This window comes from Oncorhynchus keta, chromosome 14, assembly GCF_023373465.1.
Source record: "Oncorhynchus keta strain PuntledgeMale-10-30-2019 chromosome 14, Oket_V2, whole genome shotgun sequence".
Classification (NCBI taxonomy): domain Eukaryota; kingdom Metazoa; phylum Chordata; class Actinopteri; order Salmoniformes; family Salmonidae; genus Oncorhynchus; species Oncorhynchus keta.
In genome coordinates, this window is record NC_068434.1 from 50871972 (window position 1) to 50889280 (window position 17309).

The 17309-nt window shown below is 44.6% G+C and overlaps 2 protein-coding genes across 3 annotated transcripts in view; one reads left to right on the plus strand and one right to left on the minus strand.

Annotated features, from left to right (window-relative positions):
- cntrl (centriolin) overlaps positions 1 to 17309 on the minus strand; it is a 226409-nt gene that overhangs the window by 58275 nt on the left and 150825 nt on the right. The window lies entirely within an intron of this gene.
- Positions 1 to 17309, plus strand: part of c5 (complement component 5) — a 57595-nt gene that overhangs the window by 33604 nt on the left and 6682 nt on the right. For both annotated transcript variants that reach the window (XR_008064297.1, XM_035786369.1), the window contains exons 29-30: positions 15577 to 15732; positions 16096 to 16158. Coding sequence is in view for 1 of the 2 variants with exons in the window: in XM_035786369.1 (XP_035642262.1) it covers positions 15577 to 15732; positions 16096 to 16158 (219 nt within the window). In the remaining variant the exon portion in view is untranslated. The remainder of the gene's footprint in view (positions 1 to 15576; positions 15733 to 16095; positions 16159 to 17309) is intronic.

Below are 17309 nucleotides of genomic sequence, written 5' to 3' on the forward strand. Positions count from 1 at the left end.
AATGACAATCTAAATAAATATGTAGGCTATAGCTGTAACGGTTTTCTACTATCTCCTCCTCTGACGAAGAGGTGTAGCAAGGATCGGACCAAAATGCAGCGTGATGATGATTCATGATATTTTACTGAAGGAAAAAACTATACATGAAGAAACTACAAAACCGAAACAGCCCTATCTGGTTCAAAGACAGGAACAATCACCCACAAAACACTCAAAGAATATGGCTGCCTAAATATGGTTCCCAATCAGAGACAACGATAAACACCTGCCTCTAATTGAGAACCACTCCAGACAGCCATATACTTTGCTAGATACCCCCACTAAGCCACACACCCAATACCTAACAAAACCCCAAGACAAAACACACCACAATAAACCCATGTCACACCCCGGCCTGACCAAATAAATAAAGACAAACACAATATACTTCGACCAGGGCGTGACAATAGCAGCCTATAGGTAGGTCCAATGCCTTCAGAAAGTATTAATACCCCTTGACTTATTTCACATTTTATTGTGTTACAGCCTGAATTCAAATTTCTGAATTCTCATCATCTACACAAAATACCCCATAATGAAAAAGTGAAATCATATTTTTTGATTTTTTTTTCGAATGTATTCAATTAAATACAGAAATATTTAATTGACATAAGTATTCACACTCCTGAGTCAGTACATTTTAGAATCACCTTTGCAATTACAGCTGTGAGTCTTTCTGGGTAAGTCTCTTAAGAGCTTTGCACACATGAATTGTACAGTAGTTGCACCTTATTCTTTTCAAAATTCTTCAAGCTCTGTCCAATTTTCAAGTCTTGCCATAGATTTTCAAGCAGATTTTAAGTCAAAATTGTAACTCGGCCACGCAGGAAATTTCACCGTCTTCTTGTGTGTCTTCTCCAGTGTAGATTTGGCCTTGTGTTTTAGGGTTATTGTCCTGCTGAAACGTGAATTAATCTCTCATTGTCTGGTGGAAAGCAGACTGAACCAGGCTTTTCTCTGCGCATTGCTCCATTCTTTTGACTTTTTATCCTGAATAACTCTCCAGTCCTTAGCAATTACAAGCAGGGCCGGCCTGCTCATTAGTGAAATCAAATCAAATCCAATTTGATTGGTCACATACATTACCGTTCAAAAGTTTGGAGTCACTTAGAAATGTCCTTGTTTTTGAAAGAAAAAATAACATCAACTTGATCAGAAATAGAGTGTAGACATTGTTAATGTTGTAAATGACTATTGTAGCTGGAAACGGCAGAAGTTTTATGGAATATCTACATAGGCGTACAGAGGCCCATTATCAGCAACCATCACTCCTGTGTTCTAATGGCACTTTGTGTTAGCTAATCCAAGTTTATAATTTTAAAAGGCTAATTGAAGAAAATACTTTTGCAATTATGTTAGCACAGCTGAAAACGGTTGTTCTGATTAAAGAAGCTGGCCGTCTTTAGACCAGTTGAGTATCTGGAGCATCAGCATTTGTGGGTTCGATTACAGGCTCAAAATGGCTAGAAACAAAGAACTTTCTTCTGAAACTCATCAGTCTATTATTTTTTAAATATTTTTTTTTACCCCTTTTTTCTCCCCAATTGGTAGTAGTTACAGTCTTGTCTCATTGCTGCAACTCCCGTACGGACTCAGGAGAGGTGAAGGTTGAGAGCCATGCATCCTCCGAAACACAACCCAACCTAGCCACACTGCTTCTTGACATAAATGCACACCCAACCCGGAAGCCAACCACACCAATGTGTTGGAGGAAACACCGTACACCTAGCGACCCGGTCCACCACTAGTGCGCGATGAGGCAAGGATATCAAACCTGGGCTTGAACCCAGTGCCTCTGGTGGCACAGCTAGCACTGTGATGCAGTGCCTTAGACCACTGCGCCACCCAGGGGGCCCCATAAGTCTATTCTTGTTCTGAGAAATGAAGGCTATTCCATGCGAGAAATTGCCAAGAAACTGACGATCCCGTACAATGCTGTGTACTACTCCCTTCACAGAACAATGCAAACTGGCCCTAACCAGAATAGGAGGAGGAGTGGGAAGCCCCAGTGCACAACTGAGCAAGAGGACACGTACATTAGAGTGTCTAGTTTGTGAAGCAGACGCCTCACAAGTCCTCAACTGGCAGCTTCATTAAATAGTACCTGCAAAACACCAGTCTCAACTTCAATAGTGAAGAGGCGACTCCGGGATGCTGGCTTTCTAGAATGAGTTGCAAAGAAAAAGCCATATCTCAGACTGCCAAATAAAAATAAAAAGATGGACAAAAGAACACAGACACTGGACAGAGGAACTTTACCTAGAAGGCCAGCATCCCGGAGTCGCCTCTTCACTGTTGACAATTAGAAGGTGTTTAAGCTTTTCACCTTCTCCACGTTGATGTGGATGGGGCCATGCTCCCTCTGCCTTCTCCTGAAGTCCACGATCAACTCCATTGTTTTGTTGACATTGAAGGACAGGTTATTTTCTTGGCACCACTCCATCAGGGCCATCACCTCCAGGCCTACCACTGTTGTGTCGTCTGCAAACTTGATGATTGAGTTGGAGGCGTGCGTGGCCTCGAGTACAGGAGGGGGCTGAGCATGAACCTAGAGTACAGGAGGGGGCTGAGCATGCACCCTTGTGGGGCCCCTGTGTTGAGGATAATCGTAGTGTAGGTGTTGTTTCCTGCCTTCACCACCTGGGGGCGGCACGTCAGGAAGTCCAGGACCAAGTCACACAGGGCGGGGTTCAGACCCAGGGCCCAGAGCTTAATAATGAGCTTGCAGGGTACTATGGTGTTAATGGCTGAGCTTCTCCTGTGGATTAGGCGGCCGTGTATGGTGGCAGATTGAGGAAAAGACGTATCGCTGCGGCGCTCCACCAACATTCCGTCTAAGAAATGATCTAACATAAATCATGTAGCAGATGGTAGAAAGAGTATGCAGCCTTTTCTGTAGCCTACAGGCTGGAAATAAAATGTGCAATGAAATGGAAACGTTTTTTCGATCAAATAGCCTAATCTGGCCCAATCAAAAAAAATGCACTGACATGTTAACAAACAACATATCTTAAAAACAGGACAGGTCAAAGTAAAATGGACAATATTGAATGTTAATCAGGTGCTGTCCAGGAGTTTCATCCCTTTCTCTAAATTGTGATGATCAGTGGTTTCAAGTTTATATTCTTAAATTTTTCACGAGCTGATCATAGCGAAAATGAAAAACTTCTGTATTTCCCGCAGTGTAAACACATTGCAAATCGGCCAAGGATAACTCCGCCTGATAAAGTTGGGTAGCTGATATCAGACCTTAAATAGTCAAATAGATTTAGTCATAGGAATCAGGACTAATAAAGCCAATGCAACAACCTGTTTTACAAACGGTGGGACTACCACATGGATGGGCATTCATAAAATTCCATTTCGGGCAGACATGGTAGGCTACACCCCAGTAAGCACGGACGAACGCTGACGTCTTTTGGATATCTTTCTTTAGTCCTGTCTTGACCGGGCGTCTTTTGTTTGGTGTTTTACAAACGGTAGGTCTACCACATAGATGGGCATTCCTAAAATGTAATTTCAGGCGACACTGTAGGCCAGGGATGTGCAACTCCAGTCCTCTGGGGCCTGATCGGTGTCACACTTGTGACCCAGACCAAATTAACACATCTGACACCAATAATTAACCAATCATGATCTTCAGTTTAGAATGCAATTACTTTCATCAGGTGTATTGACTAGGGATGGGGAAAACGTATGAGACCTCTCCAGCCCCTGAGGACTGGAGTTGCCCATCCCTGCTGTAGGCTACACCTCAGTAAGCAAGGACCAACACTGACGCCTTTTGGATGTTTTTTTTTGGTGCAGTCCGGACCAGCCTTGATTTCCACATCCACAGATGTTGTTTTTTGGTCTGGTCCGGACCAAATCTTAACCAATCAGATTTTGTCTGGTCTGGACTAGCCTTGATTTGGCCCAAACATAGACGTCTATTAGTTACATATTTTCACGTCATTCAGAACCAAGGGCCTCCCGAGTGGTGCAGCGGTCTAAGGCACTACATCACAGTGCTTGAGTTGTCAGGACCGACCGGGTTCGATCCCAGGCTGTGTTGTAGCCGGCCGCGACCGGAAGACCCATGAGGTGGTGCACAATTGGCCCATTATCTTCCAGGTTAGGGGAGAGTTTGTTTGACTGGGGATGACCTTGTCCCATCTTGCTTTAGTGACTCCTTGTGGTGGGCCGGTGCATGCACTCAGACTTCGGTCGCCAGTTGTACGGTGTTTCACATTGGTGCGGCTGGCTTCCGGGTTAAGCGAACAGTGTGTCAAGAAGCAGGGTTGTGTTTTGGAGGACGATGCTCTCGACTTTCCCCTCTCCCGAGTCCGTACGGGAATAACAGCGATGGGACAAGACTGACTACCAATTACGAAATTGGGGAGAAAAAGGGGGTAGAAAAAAAATTGATTTCAACATCCAAAAAATACTTACTTTCATTCAGAACCTAAATTGAACCTATCTTCATAGTCAGCCTCGGTCAGATACCGAGCAATTGCCATACCAGGCAGTGATGCAACCGGTCAGGATTTTCTCGATAGTACAACTGTAGAACTTTTTGAGAATCTGGGGAACCATGCCAAATCCTTTCAGTCTCCTGAGGGGGTGTCTTGGTGTGTTTGGACCATGATAGTTTGTTGGTGATGTGGACATCAAGGACCTTGAAAGTCTCGACCCGCTCCACTCCAACCCTGTCAATGTAAATGGGGGCCTGTTTCTCCCTCCTTTTCCTGTAGTCCACAATCATCTCCCTTGTCTTGCTCACATTGAGGGGGAGGTTGTTGTCCTGGCATCTCACTGCCAGGTCTCTGACCTACTCCCTATAGGCGGTCTCATCATTGTCGATGATCAGGCCTACTGTTGTGTCGTCAGAAAACTTAATGATGGTGTTGGAGTCATGCCTGGCTCCAACACCATCATTAAGTTGGTGTTCACCCAGTCATGGGTGAACAAGGGAGTACAGGAGGGGACTAAGGACCAGCGTGGCAGATAGGTTGTTGCCTACCCTTACAACTTGGAGGCAGCCCGTCAGGAAGTCCAGGATCCAGTTGCAGAGGGAGATGTTTAGTCCCAGGGTCCTTAGCTTAGTGATGAGATTTGTGGGCACTATGGTGTTGAACGCTAAGATGTAGTCAATGAATATCATTCTCTCATAGGTGTTCCTTTTATCCAGGTGGGAAAGGGCAGTGTGGAGTGTGATTGAGATTGCGTCATCTATGGATCTGTTGGGGCGGTATGCGAATTGGAGTGGGTTTAGGGTTTCCAGAATGATGGTGTTGATCTGAGCCATGACTATACTTTCAAAGCTGTTCATGGCTACAGATGTGAGTGCTACGGGTGGTAGTCATTTAGGCAGGTTACCTTCTCATTCTTGGGCACAGGGACTATGGTGGTCTGCTTGAAACATGAAGGTATTACAGACTCAGGGAGAGGTTGAAAATGTCAGTGAAGACACTTGCCAGTTGGTCCGCGTATGCTTTGAGTACACTCCTTGGTAATCCGTCGGGCCTTGTGAATGTTGACCTGTGTAAAGGTCTTGCTCACATCAGCTACGGAGAGCGTGATCACACAATCATCCAGAACAGCTGGTGCTCTTATTCATGCTTCAGTGTTGCTTGCCTCGAAAACAAACATAAAAGGCATTAAGCTCGTCTGGTAGGCTTGCATCACTGGGCAGCTTGCGGCTGGGTTTACCTTTGTTGTCCGTAATATTTTTCAAGCCCTGCCACATCTGATGAGCGTCAGAGTAGGATTAGTAGGATTCAATCATAGTCCTGTATTGACGTGTTGACTGTTTGATGGTTCGTCTGAGGTCATAGTGGGATTTCTTATAAACGTCCGGATTAGTGTCCCGCTCCTGGAAAGCGCCAGCTCTAGCCTTTAGATCGGTGTGGATGTTGCCTGTAATCCATGGCTTCTGGTTGGGATATGTACGTACAGTCACTGTGGGGACGACGTTGTCGATGCACTTATTGATGAAGCCGGTGACTGAGGTGGTATACTTCTCAATGCCATTGGATGAATCACGGAACATATTCCAGTCTGTGCTAGCAAAACGGTCCTGTAGCGTTGCATCCACGTCATCTGACCACTTCCGCATTGAGTGAGTCACTGGTACTACCTGCTTTAGTTTTGGCTTGTAATCAGGAATCAGGAGGATAGAATTATGGTCAGATTTGCCAAATGGAGGGCGTGGGAAAGCTTTGTATGCATCTCTGTGTGTGGAGTAAAGGTGGTCTAGAGTTGTTTCCCTCTGGCTGCACATGTGACATGCTGGTAGAAATTAGGTAAAAAGGATTTAAGTTTGCCTGCATTGACGTCCCCGGGCAATGGAGTGCCTGGATGAGCATTTTCTTGTTTGCTTATGGCCTTATACAGCTAGAGTGCGGTCTTAGTGCTAGCATTGGTTTGTAGTGGTAAATAGACGGCTACGAATAATATAAATGAGAACTCTCTAGGTAGATAGTTTGGTCTACAGCTTATCAACTCTACCTTGAGAATTCTTTAATATTAGACATTGCACACCAGCAGTTATTGACAAATAGAAACACACCCCTGCCCCTCGTCTTACCAGACGTAGCTGCTCTGTCCTGCCAATGCACGGAAAACCCAGCAAGCTCTATATTATCTGTGTCTCGGTGAAACATAAGATATTTGTTTTTAATGTCCCGTTGGTAAGATAGTCTCAACCGTAGATCATCAAGTTTGCTTTCCAGTGATTGCACATTGGCCAATAGATCCGATGGTAGTGCGATAATTTAAAAAAACATAATTTCACTTTGACATATTGAGGTATTTTGTGTAGGCCAGGTACAATACAATCTAAATGTTATCCATTTTAAATTCAGGCTGTAACACAACAACATTTGGAATTAGTCAAGGTGTGCGAATACATTCTGAAGGCACTGTAAATAGTTTTTTCCTCTGTCTTCTCTCTCTGGCAGCGGCACAAATGTTGAATTACTGTAGGTGAGTGTGCAGAGGCCCGTCGATTGGGGGCTTGACCACTTTGAGCGGGTCAAATCCGACTTAACAAGAACAGCCACCTTGTAACGTTGACGCAGGGAGTCAGGAAGCAGGTGCAGTTAAACTCTATCAGGGGTTGCTAAAACAGCTGTACTCAAAACAGTTTGTTATGGACTTGGGGCTCATGTACGACACACTTGAACTCGCCCTACTGTCCGAGTGCTTAGCTGACAGAAACGCACCACCTCTATTGAGTATACTGACAAACTGATCCACCGCATGAACCTTATCATCACACCAACGATATCTAGCATCCAAATTCACTGCGTGTCTGCCTTGATGTTCATAAAACTCCACGGACCCCCTCTTGCACAGTAGAACCACTCTTGCGCAGTGGAACCCAGAACGATATGTGACCACTTCGTTATGGTTCTGTCCTTTCAGCACCATGATTCAAAGGCCGCTCAAATCGCTTAAAATAACCCTCATCAAGATCTGTTGTCTAAGCATAGTAGTCCCACTTATTATGATTATTATTTCAAATAGAAGAGTATCACTTCTTACAATGATGCTCGTTTAGTAGGCCTGAAGTTAGATCAAAGCTAAATCAATGTCTCGTATGATCACGTAACCTAAAGAATAATTAGTATTTTACATAGCCTAACAAAACGGAATATAATAGCATATACTGTAGCATAGTACCCTATAATATGTTACACCAATGTGGCCAAAACTCAACATGGTGCGCCACTAGGCAGGATTTAAGCTTTAATTTAAACAAAATAGGCCTACAAGAAAGGCTAATAGTTTGTTAACTCCACATGCTTAATTTGTTCACAAACCAGTAATTCAAGAAGATCTAAATGCATATTCCCATGAAGCTGATTGAGATCATTTGATTGGCAGGCATGCAGTTTGGACATTTCACAGGTAAAACGTGAAGAATTATCATTCACGATTGACAGTGATGAAGGCTTATTTTGAAATGAGGTATTCGTAACTTGATGTTTGATGGTATATTGAGACAATATGTGTGGGTGTAGGGAAACGTTGCAATTGGAAGATACATTTTATGCATAGGCCTATTCTATAATGATATTCACAACCCAGTATCACAGATTATTGTGAAAAAGATACAAATTACTTATTGGAAATTTGTGACAGGCACACGAAAAAGTTGATTTTGTTCATGTCTAGTACACGATTTTGTGTACAGTGCCTTTCAATCATAGATAAAGACAGTAGGTTACTTAAGACAGAAACGATAGGAGGGAGGCTGTTCGGGGAGGATGGGTTGGCATATAATGCAAACGTCAAACAACCCAAAGGTTGCGTGTTTGAATCTTATCACGGACAACTTTAGCATTTTAGCTAATTAGCAACTTTTCAACTACTTATTACTTTTTAGCAAGCATGTTACCTAACCTTAACCCCTAGCCTAGTTAGCCTCCTTGCTAGCCTAGCTAATGTTAGCCACATCAAATTGGAATTCGTGTAATGTACACAAATGCGTTATGAAGAAAGAAAATCATGTAATACACACAAAAAAAATCAAACAAGTAATTTGTGTCTATTTCACAATAAACTTTAATAGTGTGTTGGATATTCTTTCGTTACTAACTTTGATAGAGAAAACATATATATATATTTTTTGTTCTCTCACCTATAAACATGGCAGTACACCACTGTTGGCATTGTTGACTTTGATTTTCATAATAGCAAGCTAGGACCTAGCAAGCTTGATGGTTATTTGAGTAGTGCTAGGGGAAAAAACTAAATGTGCATCCATTGGGGGACCCAGGCCCGAGTTTGGGAAACCCTGTTCTAGAGAACTGACATGAGCATGATGCTGCCCATTTCCGCATCAATTTAGCTTAAAAGGCCTATTTTGTTTGAAGGTGATGTGTAGGAACTAGAACGTTTCAGTGATATTTCTGCTGTGCGCAGAAATATCACTCTACGCTGATAAGCTTATTCTTTGCCGTGGACAGGTATTACTGGAGACATTAGTTATGTAATTATTATCCAAGAATGTGCACTATTCCAGAGGACGATTCACACAGGATTAGTTTTTCCAAACTCCCCCCGTAATTCAAATTTTTTCCTAATTTAATTGACTCCTATGACGGAAGCCTGGAGGTTTTACTCTAGGCACGAAGATATTTGAAAGTCATGTGTATAAGGTTACTCGGATAACCTCGTGCTTGGCTGACAAATCTAGCTGGTTGATAAAATTAATCAGGTTATTTACAACTGGACTTGGAGCGAAAACCTACATGAAGGTAACTCTCCAGGAACAGGGTTGGAGAACCTGCTTACCGATTTTATAAAAAAATTTGTTTAAGTTGAAATGCAATCTCCCCCCTTCACTGATTTGCTGCTTATTTGATCTGTTGCAAAAGTGTCCTTTTTTTTGAGTGCACTTTAAGAAGTTTCTCCTCTGGGTTCCGTAGAAATGGAGAGATACAGCATTGCGAAAGCCTATACTGTCGTGTATTGATGTGACATACTGATGACGTCACCGCATCAGTAGAGGAATGTGGGGCTTGTTACACGGACAATGATGGAGTAAAGACATGTTGAAGTTTACCTCTGAGTTTGGTTGATTTAATTCAGTATAAAATCTTATTAACATAGCACAAGTTGTAAGTATAGGATTAAACAATGGCGAAGATGACAGCGTTTGAAAACTATAGTTAAATCTGAAAAGTGAGTTAGCGTAATCAAGATGGAAAACAATGTGCCAAAGTTTGACTGCTTACAGTGAGCCTGCTACGCTAGGTCTATGCTGGACCAGGTGGTTGATGACATTTGAGCTGTTCGCGGATGGTAAAGGATTAATACTATCCAGTGAAGTTGATGCTGTTACAAAACAATGGAGGAGAGCTTTGCTTCTAGATCATGCTGGGACAGCTGTGCAGGACATTTTCTTCACACTCGCAGACACTGGAGAACCAACAGACTAAGTCAGGGCTGTGGCTGCGTTAAATGCATACTTCGTGCCACATGTAAAAACAGAGTTTCCGAGTGTCACGTTCTGACCTTAGTTCGTTTGTTCTGTCTTTGTGTTACGCGTGTATGTCACCAGACAGGACTGTTTTGTTTTGTTCGTTAATTTTGTTATTTTTGTATTGATTCAGTGTTCAGTGCTTCCTTTAATTAAAATTATGAACACCTACCACGCTGCGCTTTGGTCCTCGTCTCTTTCTCCCAAATACGATCGTTACAGAAACACCCACCACAAAAGGACCAAGCAGCGTGGTAGCGGGCAGCAGCAGCAGAAGCAGCGATCGCAGGACTCCTAGACTTGGGAAGAGATTCTGGACGGCAAGGGACCAGGGGCACAGGCTGGAGAATATCGCCGCCCCAAGGCTGAGCTGAAGGCAGCGAAAGCCGAGAGGCGGTGGTATGAGGAGGCAGCACGGCGGCGCGGCTGGAAGCCCGAGAGGCAGCCCCAAAAATGTATTGGAGGGGGCACACATGGAGTGTGGCGAAGGCAGGTAGGAGACCTGCGCCAACTTCCCGTGCTTACCGGAGAGAGAGAGGGACCGGGCAGGCACCGTGTTATACGGTGGAGCGCACGGTGTCTCCGGTGTGTGTGCATAGCCCGGTGCGGTACATTCCAGCTCCTCGTATCAGCCGGGCTAGAGTGGGCATCGAGCCAGGTGCCATGAAGCCCGCTCTACGCATCTGGTCTCCAGTTCGTCTCCTCGGCCCGGTGTACATGGCACCAGCCTTACGCATGGTATCCCCGGTTCGCCAGCACAGCCCAGTGCGGGCTATTCCACCTCGCCGCACTGGCCTGGCTACGGGGAGCATTCAACCAGGTAAGGTTGGGCAGGCTCGGTGCTCAAGAGCTCCAGTGTGCCTTCACGGTCCGGTCTGTCCAGTGCCACCTCCACGTACCAGCCCTTCGGTGGCAGCCCCCCGTACCAGGCTGTCTCTCCGTTTTCTCCCTACAGGTGCTCCCGCCTGTCCAGTGCTGTCAGAGCCTTCCTCCTCTCCGGCGCTGCCAGAGTCTCCCATCTGTCCTGAGCTGCCAGAGCCGTCAGTCTGTCCTGAGCTGCCAGAGCCGCCAGTCTGTCCTGAGCTGCCAGAGCCGCCAGTGTGTCCTGAGCTGTCAGTCAGCTAGGAGCTGCCAGAGCCATCAGTCAGCCAGGAGCTGCCAGAGCCGCCAGTCAGCCAGGAGCTGCCAGAGCCGTCAGTCTGCCAGGAGCTGCCAGAGGCAGGACGTCACCACTGACCTATAGGGTTCACTACCAACAGGACACTCAATACTTGTAGTTGTATTACAGCAGATATTATGAAAATTATATCAAGCAATCTGCTACCGCAGAAAAGGTGATTGATAGTCTGGAGACTATTTTCAGTCATCATGGTCTACCATTAACAATCTGATCTGATTTTGGCCCACAGTACATGTTATCCCAGTTCCAGAACTTCTGCCAGGAAAATAGGATACAGCATGAAAAAACGATGCCAAAATGGGCACAGGTAAATGGTGAAGTGGAGTGGAAAAATGCCTCCTTCATGAAACGGATTCGCATTGCACAAGCTGAGGGGCTGGATTGGAAGCAGGAGCTATGCAAGTATGTCACAGTGTACAGGTCCATTGATCACTATACCATGGGCAGGAGCCCAGCTGAGCTCATTTTCTAAAGGAAAATGAGGTGGAAGCTTCCGGATATAGCGACACCACAGTGACCTGGAGACACAGGAATATGATGCTCAGCAGAAAGGGAAATCCAAGATCTATGCAGACAACCGTCGCAGAGCCAAACACTCTGACGTGGACATCTGAGACCAGGTTCTCCTAAAACAGGACAAAACACACAAGTTCACAACAACCTTCAAAAGATATCACACACTGTGATCAATGAAGAGGGAAACAATGTGGTTGTTCAATCTCCAACCAGGACCAGGTTTTCAAGGAATACAACATTCGTAAAGAGGTATACAATTGAGGAGCCAGATCCACAACCAAAGGAGATATAATACAACTGAAAGAGACTGTGGAACAGAGTCCTACTCTGAGACATTACATAGAGTCCAACCAGACTATTTGTGAGGGATCACCCCAAAGACCACGGACACCCAAGCCAGTCAAGTCTCACAGACAAATTAAACTTTCACAGAAGTTAACAGACTTTGTCATAAACTAATTATCCTGTACTGCAAGGGGTAAAGAAAACCAGAATAAACTGAAAAATGACAAGTACAAAGGACTAATGCGAAGACTTTGAATATGTGTTATGTTGTGAAAAAGGTGCAGAATGTTTTGTTACATTAAGAAAGAATAATAATAGTACTATTTTGTTTTGCTTAGAAGTAAAGCTTAAAAAGGAAAGTCCATTAGGAGAACAGAAATAATAAGACACTGAACATATTTCAGTTGTTTATTGGTAAAAACAAAGGTTTCTATATAGGTAAAGAACTAGTGTTGTTGTGTATGTCAGGTTGACGTTGAAGTTCATATCCAAGTAAAGGAGGGATGTCATGTATTGATGTGACGTACTGATATATGACGTCACCACATCAGTAAAGGAATGTGGGACTTGTTACACGGACAGTGATGGAGTAAAGACATGTTGAAGTTTAGCGCCTGAGTCTGGTGGATTTAACTCAGTATAATATTTTAATTTAGCACAAGTTGGAAGTATATGATTAAACATATACATAGTTTGATTACGGATAAACTAAACTACATGACTGTTTTGTTAGCACAGACTGGAATATGTTCAGGGGTTCTTCCGATGGCATTGAGGAGTACACCACATCAGTCACTGGCTTCATCAATAAGTGCATCGATGACGTTGTACGCACAGTGACTGTACGTACATACCCCAACCAGAAGCCATGGATAACAGGCAACATCCACATTGAGCTAAAGGGTGGATACCTAGTCAGTCACACAACTGAAATGTGTCTTGCCGCATTCAACCCAACCCCTCTGGATCAGAGAGGTGTGGGGACTGCCTTAATTAACTGCCTTGCTCAGGGGCAGAACAACAGATTTTTACCATGTCAGCTCAGGGATTTGATTCAGCAACCTTTCGGTTACTGGCCCAACGCTCTAACCACTAGGCTACCATAGAGCTGCTTTCAAGGAGTGGGACTTTAACACTGAAGCTTATAAGAAATCCTGCTATGCCCTCCGACGAACCATCAAACAGGCGAAGCCTCAATACATGACTTAGATCGAATCATACTACACTGGCTCCGATGATCGTCAGATGTGACAGGGCTTGCAAACTATTACAGACTGCAAATGGAAGCACAGCCGAGAGCTGCGCAGTGACACGTGCCTACCAGACGAGCTAAATAACTTCTATGCTCGCTTTGAGACAAGTAACACTGAAACATGCATGAGAGCATCAGCTGTCCCAGATAACTATGTGACCACGCTCTCCGCAGCCGATGTGAGTTAGACCTTTAAACAGGTCAACCTCTCCCTGTTCGAGTCTGTAATACCAACATGTTTTAAGCAGACAACCATAGTGCCTGTGCCCAAGAACACTAAGGCAACCTGCCTAAATGACTTCCGACCCGTAGCACTCACGTCTGTAGCCCTGAAGTGCTTTGAAAGGCTGGTCATGGCTCAGATCAACACCATTATCCCAGAAACCCAAGATCCACTCCAATTTGCATAAGCCCCAACAGATCCACAGATGATGCAATCTCGATTGCACTCCACACTGCCCTTTCCCACGTGGACAAAAGAAACACCTATGTGAGAATGCTATTCATGACTACAGCTCAGCGTTCAACACCATAGTGCCCTCAAAGCTCATCACTAAGCTAAGGACCCTGGGACTAAACATCTCCCTCTGCAACTGGATCCTGGACTTCCTGATGGGCCGCCCCCAGGTGGTAAGGGTAGGTAACAACACATCCGCCACGCTGATCCTCAACACGGTGGCCCCTCAGGGGTGCGTGCTCAGTCCCCTCCTGTATTCCCTGTTCATGACTGCATGGCCAAGCACGACTCCAACACCATCATTAAGTTTGCCGATGACACAACAGTGATAGACCTGATCACAGACAATGATGAGACAGCCTATAGGGAGGAGGTCAGAGACCTGACCGTGTAGTGCAAGGATAACAACCTCTCCCTCAACGTGGTCAAGACAAAGATGATGATTATGGGCGACAGGAAAAAGAGGACCGAGCACGCCCCCATTCTCATTGACGGAGCTGTATTGGAGCAGGTTGAGAGCTTCAGGTTCCTTTGCGTCCACATCACCAACAAACTAACATGGTCCACGCACACCAAGACAGTTGTGAAGAGGGCACGACAAAACCTACTCCCCCTCAGAAGACTGAAAAGATTTGTCATGGGTCCTCAGATCCTCAAAAGGTTCTACAGCTGCACCATCGAGAGCATCCTGGTTGCATCACTGCCTGGTATGGCATCTGCTCGGCCTCCGACCGTAAGACACTACAGAGCGTATGGCCCAGTACATCACTGGGGCCAAGCTTTCTGCCATCCAGGAGCTCTATACCAGGTGGTGTCAGAGGAAAGCCCTACAAAATTGTCAGACTCCAGCCACCCTAGTCATACACTGTTTTCTCTGCTACCGCTTGGCAAGCGGTACCAGAGCACCAAGTCTAGGTCAAAGAGGCTTCTAAAACAGCATCTACCCCCAAGCCATAAGTGTCCTGAACATCTAATCAAATGGCTACCTAGACTATTTGCATTGCCCCCCCCATTTCTACACTGCTGTTACTCTCTGATTTATATATGCATAGTCATTTTAATAACTCTACCTACAAGTACATATTTCCTCAATTACCGCAACTAACCGATCCCCCCGCACATTGACTCTGTACCGGTACACCCTGTATATAGCCTCGCCATTGTTATTTTACTGCTGCTGTTTAATTATTTGTTACGTTTATTTTTGTATTTTTCTACTTATCTATTTTTTACTTAACACATTTTTCTTCTTAACTTCTTAAAGCATTGTTGGTTAAGAGCTTGTAAGTAAGCATTTCACTGTAAGTTTCTACACCAGTTGTATTCTGCGCATGTTACAAATAAAATTTGATTTGTTTTGGATGCACGGTTCTGACTGACGGCCTGGTGGCCGGCATGCCTGGCTGTGCCCCTCCCCTCTCTCCCTCCCTGGCTAGCTGCTTCTTTCTATGCTGTAAAAGTTGCGAGAGTTGGCGTTCTCGGAAGTAGCCTATGGCAACTAGCTAGTTTCCTCCATTGCAAAATACTGACTCTTAGGGACTCGATCCCTAGCGGAATAGAGGCTTGACACACAGAAATGGGAGTTGAGGAATGGACGTCCCACCACTAGTCATGGCACATACCTTCCACTTTGTTCAATCATTTCCATAACACATAGCCCCTTGTTGATTATCCCTTACATAATATATGCCATTTAGCAGACGCTTTTATCCAAAGCGACTTACAGTCATGCATATATTTTAACGTAAGTCCCAGGAATTGAACTGACTATTCTGGTGTTGCAAGTGTCATGCTCTACCAGCTGAGCTACAGAAGACCACTTACAGAGGACCACCTACACCTTCTTCATCACACTACTGTATGTCATCTCTACACAGGACACTATTCTCACCCTGGAGGCTCTGACTGAGTACAGCAGAGTGGTCAAATATACCAAGCTGGATCTGTTGATTGAGGCGTCCTACATAAAGACGAGGGAACAACTGGGGAAAATTGTGCTCACCCAGAAGAAACCTGTGGGCAAACCAATAGAGGTAAGGGCTTACCTCCACCCTCACACGCTGTGTGACCCCAAATTTACACACTGCCTGCAAAAAGACCACTTCTTCTCAATGAGACCATCTTTTCCTTGGGTTTTCCTGTGACTATGATGTATCGGGTCAATGATATTTGCAGTATAACCTGATCATGATCTCAATCATTTATGTACTGATATAGTTTCTTCAGCATCTACCCCTATGGCACATTTCATACTGATCTTTGCTAAATGAACCCTGAAGTTGCAGTACAGACTATATATTATATCTCTCATGTGCTGTGTTTGTATGTTTCCTCGCTATTTTCTGTCTCCCATCTAATTCATGATTATACAGTCATACTGTGTCTCATTTTAACAGGTGACTGAGGATAAAGATGTCAGAGTGTCCACAGGCTTTGGTACAGGAGTCTCCATTGTCCAGGTAAGTTCCATCCATCCTCTGTTGCGTTACTCAATGTCCTTCTAAACAGAAGTTGATTATGGGCTCCCGAGTGGTTTAAGTTTAAGGCACTGCATTTCAGTGCAAGAGGCATCACTACAGTCCCTGGCTTGATTCCAGGCTGTATCACATCTGGCTGTGATTGGGAGTCCCATAGGGCGGCGCACAATTGGCCCAGCGTCGTCCAGGTTAGGCTGTCATTGTAAATAAGAATATGTTCCTAACTGACTTGCCTAGTTAAATGAAGGTATAATTTCAAAATATATCTTAAAGTCTTATTTCATGCTCACATTAAAGATGCAATTCTGTGATTGAAACATAAAGTGTCAAGAAAAAGTATGTGAACCCTTTGAAAATACCTGGATTTCTGCATAAATTGGCCATAAAATTTGATCTGATCTTCATCTAGGTCACAACAATAGACAAAGTCTGCTTAAACTAATAACGCACAACAAAATGATACGTTTTCATGTCTTCATTGAACACACCGTGCAAACATTCACAGTGCAGGGTGGGAAAAGTATGTGAACCGTGCACAACGGTCAGAAGGAATTTTGGACCATTCCTCTTTACTAAACTGTTTCAGTTCAGCAATATTCTTGGGATGTCTGGTGTGAACTGCTCTCTTGAGGTCATGCCACAGCGTCTCAATCGGGTTGAGGTCAGGACTCTGACTGGGCCACTCCAGATGGCGTATTTTCTTCTCTTGAAGCCATTCTGTTGTTGATTTACTTCTGTGTTTTGGGTCGTTGTCCTGTTGCATCACCCAACTTCTGTTGAGCTTCAATTGGCGGACAGATAGCCTAACATTCTCCTGCCAAATGTCTTGATAAACTTAGGAATTCTGTTTTCCGTCGATGATAGCAACCTATCCAGGCCCTGAGGCAGCAAAGCAGCCCCAAACCATGATGCTCCCTCCACCATACTTTACAGTTGGGATGAGGTTTTGATGTTTGGAAGGCACAGCACACCAACAACTCAACTGTAGTTTCATCTGTCCACAGAATATTTTGCCAGTAGCGCTGTGGAACATCCAGGTGCACTTCTGCAAACCTCAGACGAGCAGCAATGGGGGTTTTTGGACAGCAGTGGCTTCTTCCGTGGTGTCCTCCCATGAACACCATTCTTGTTTA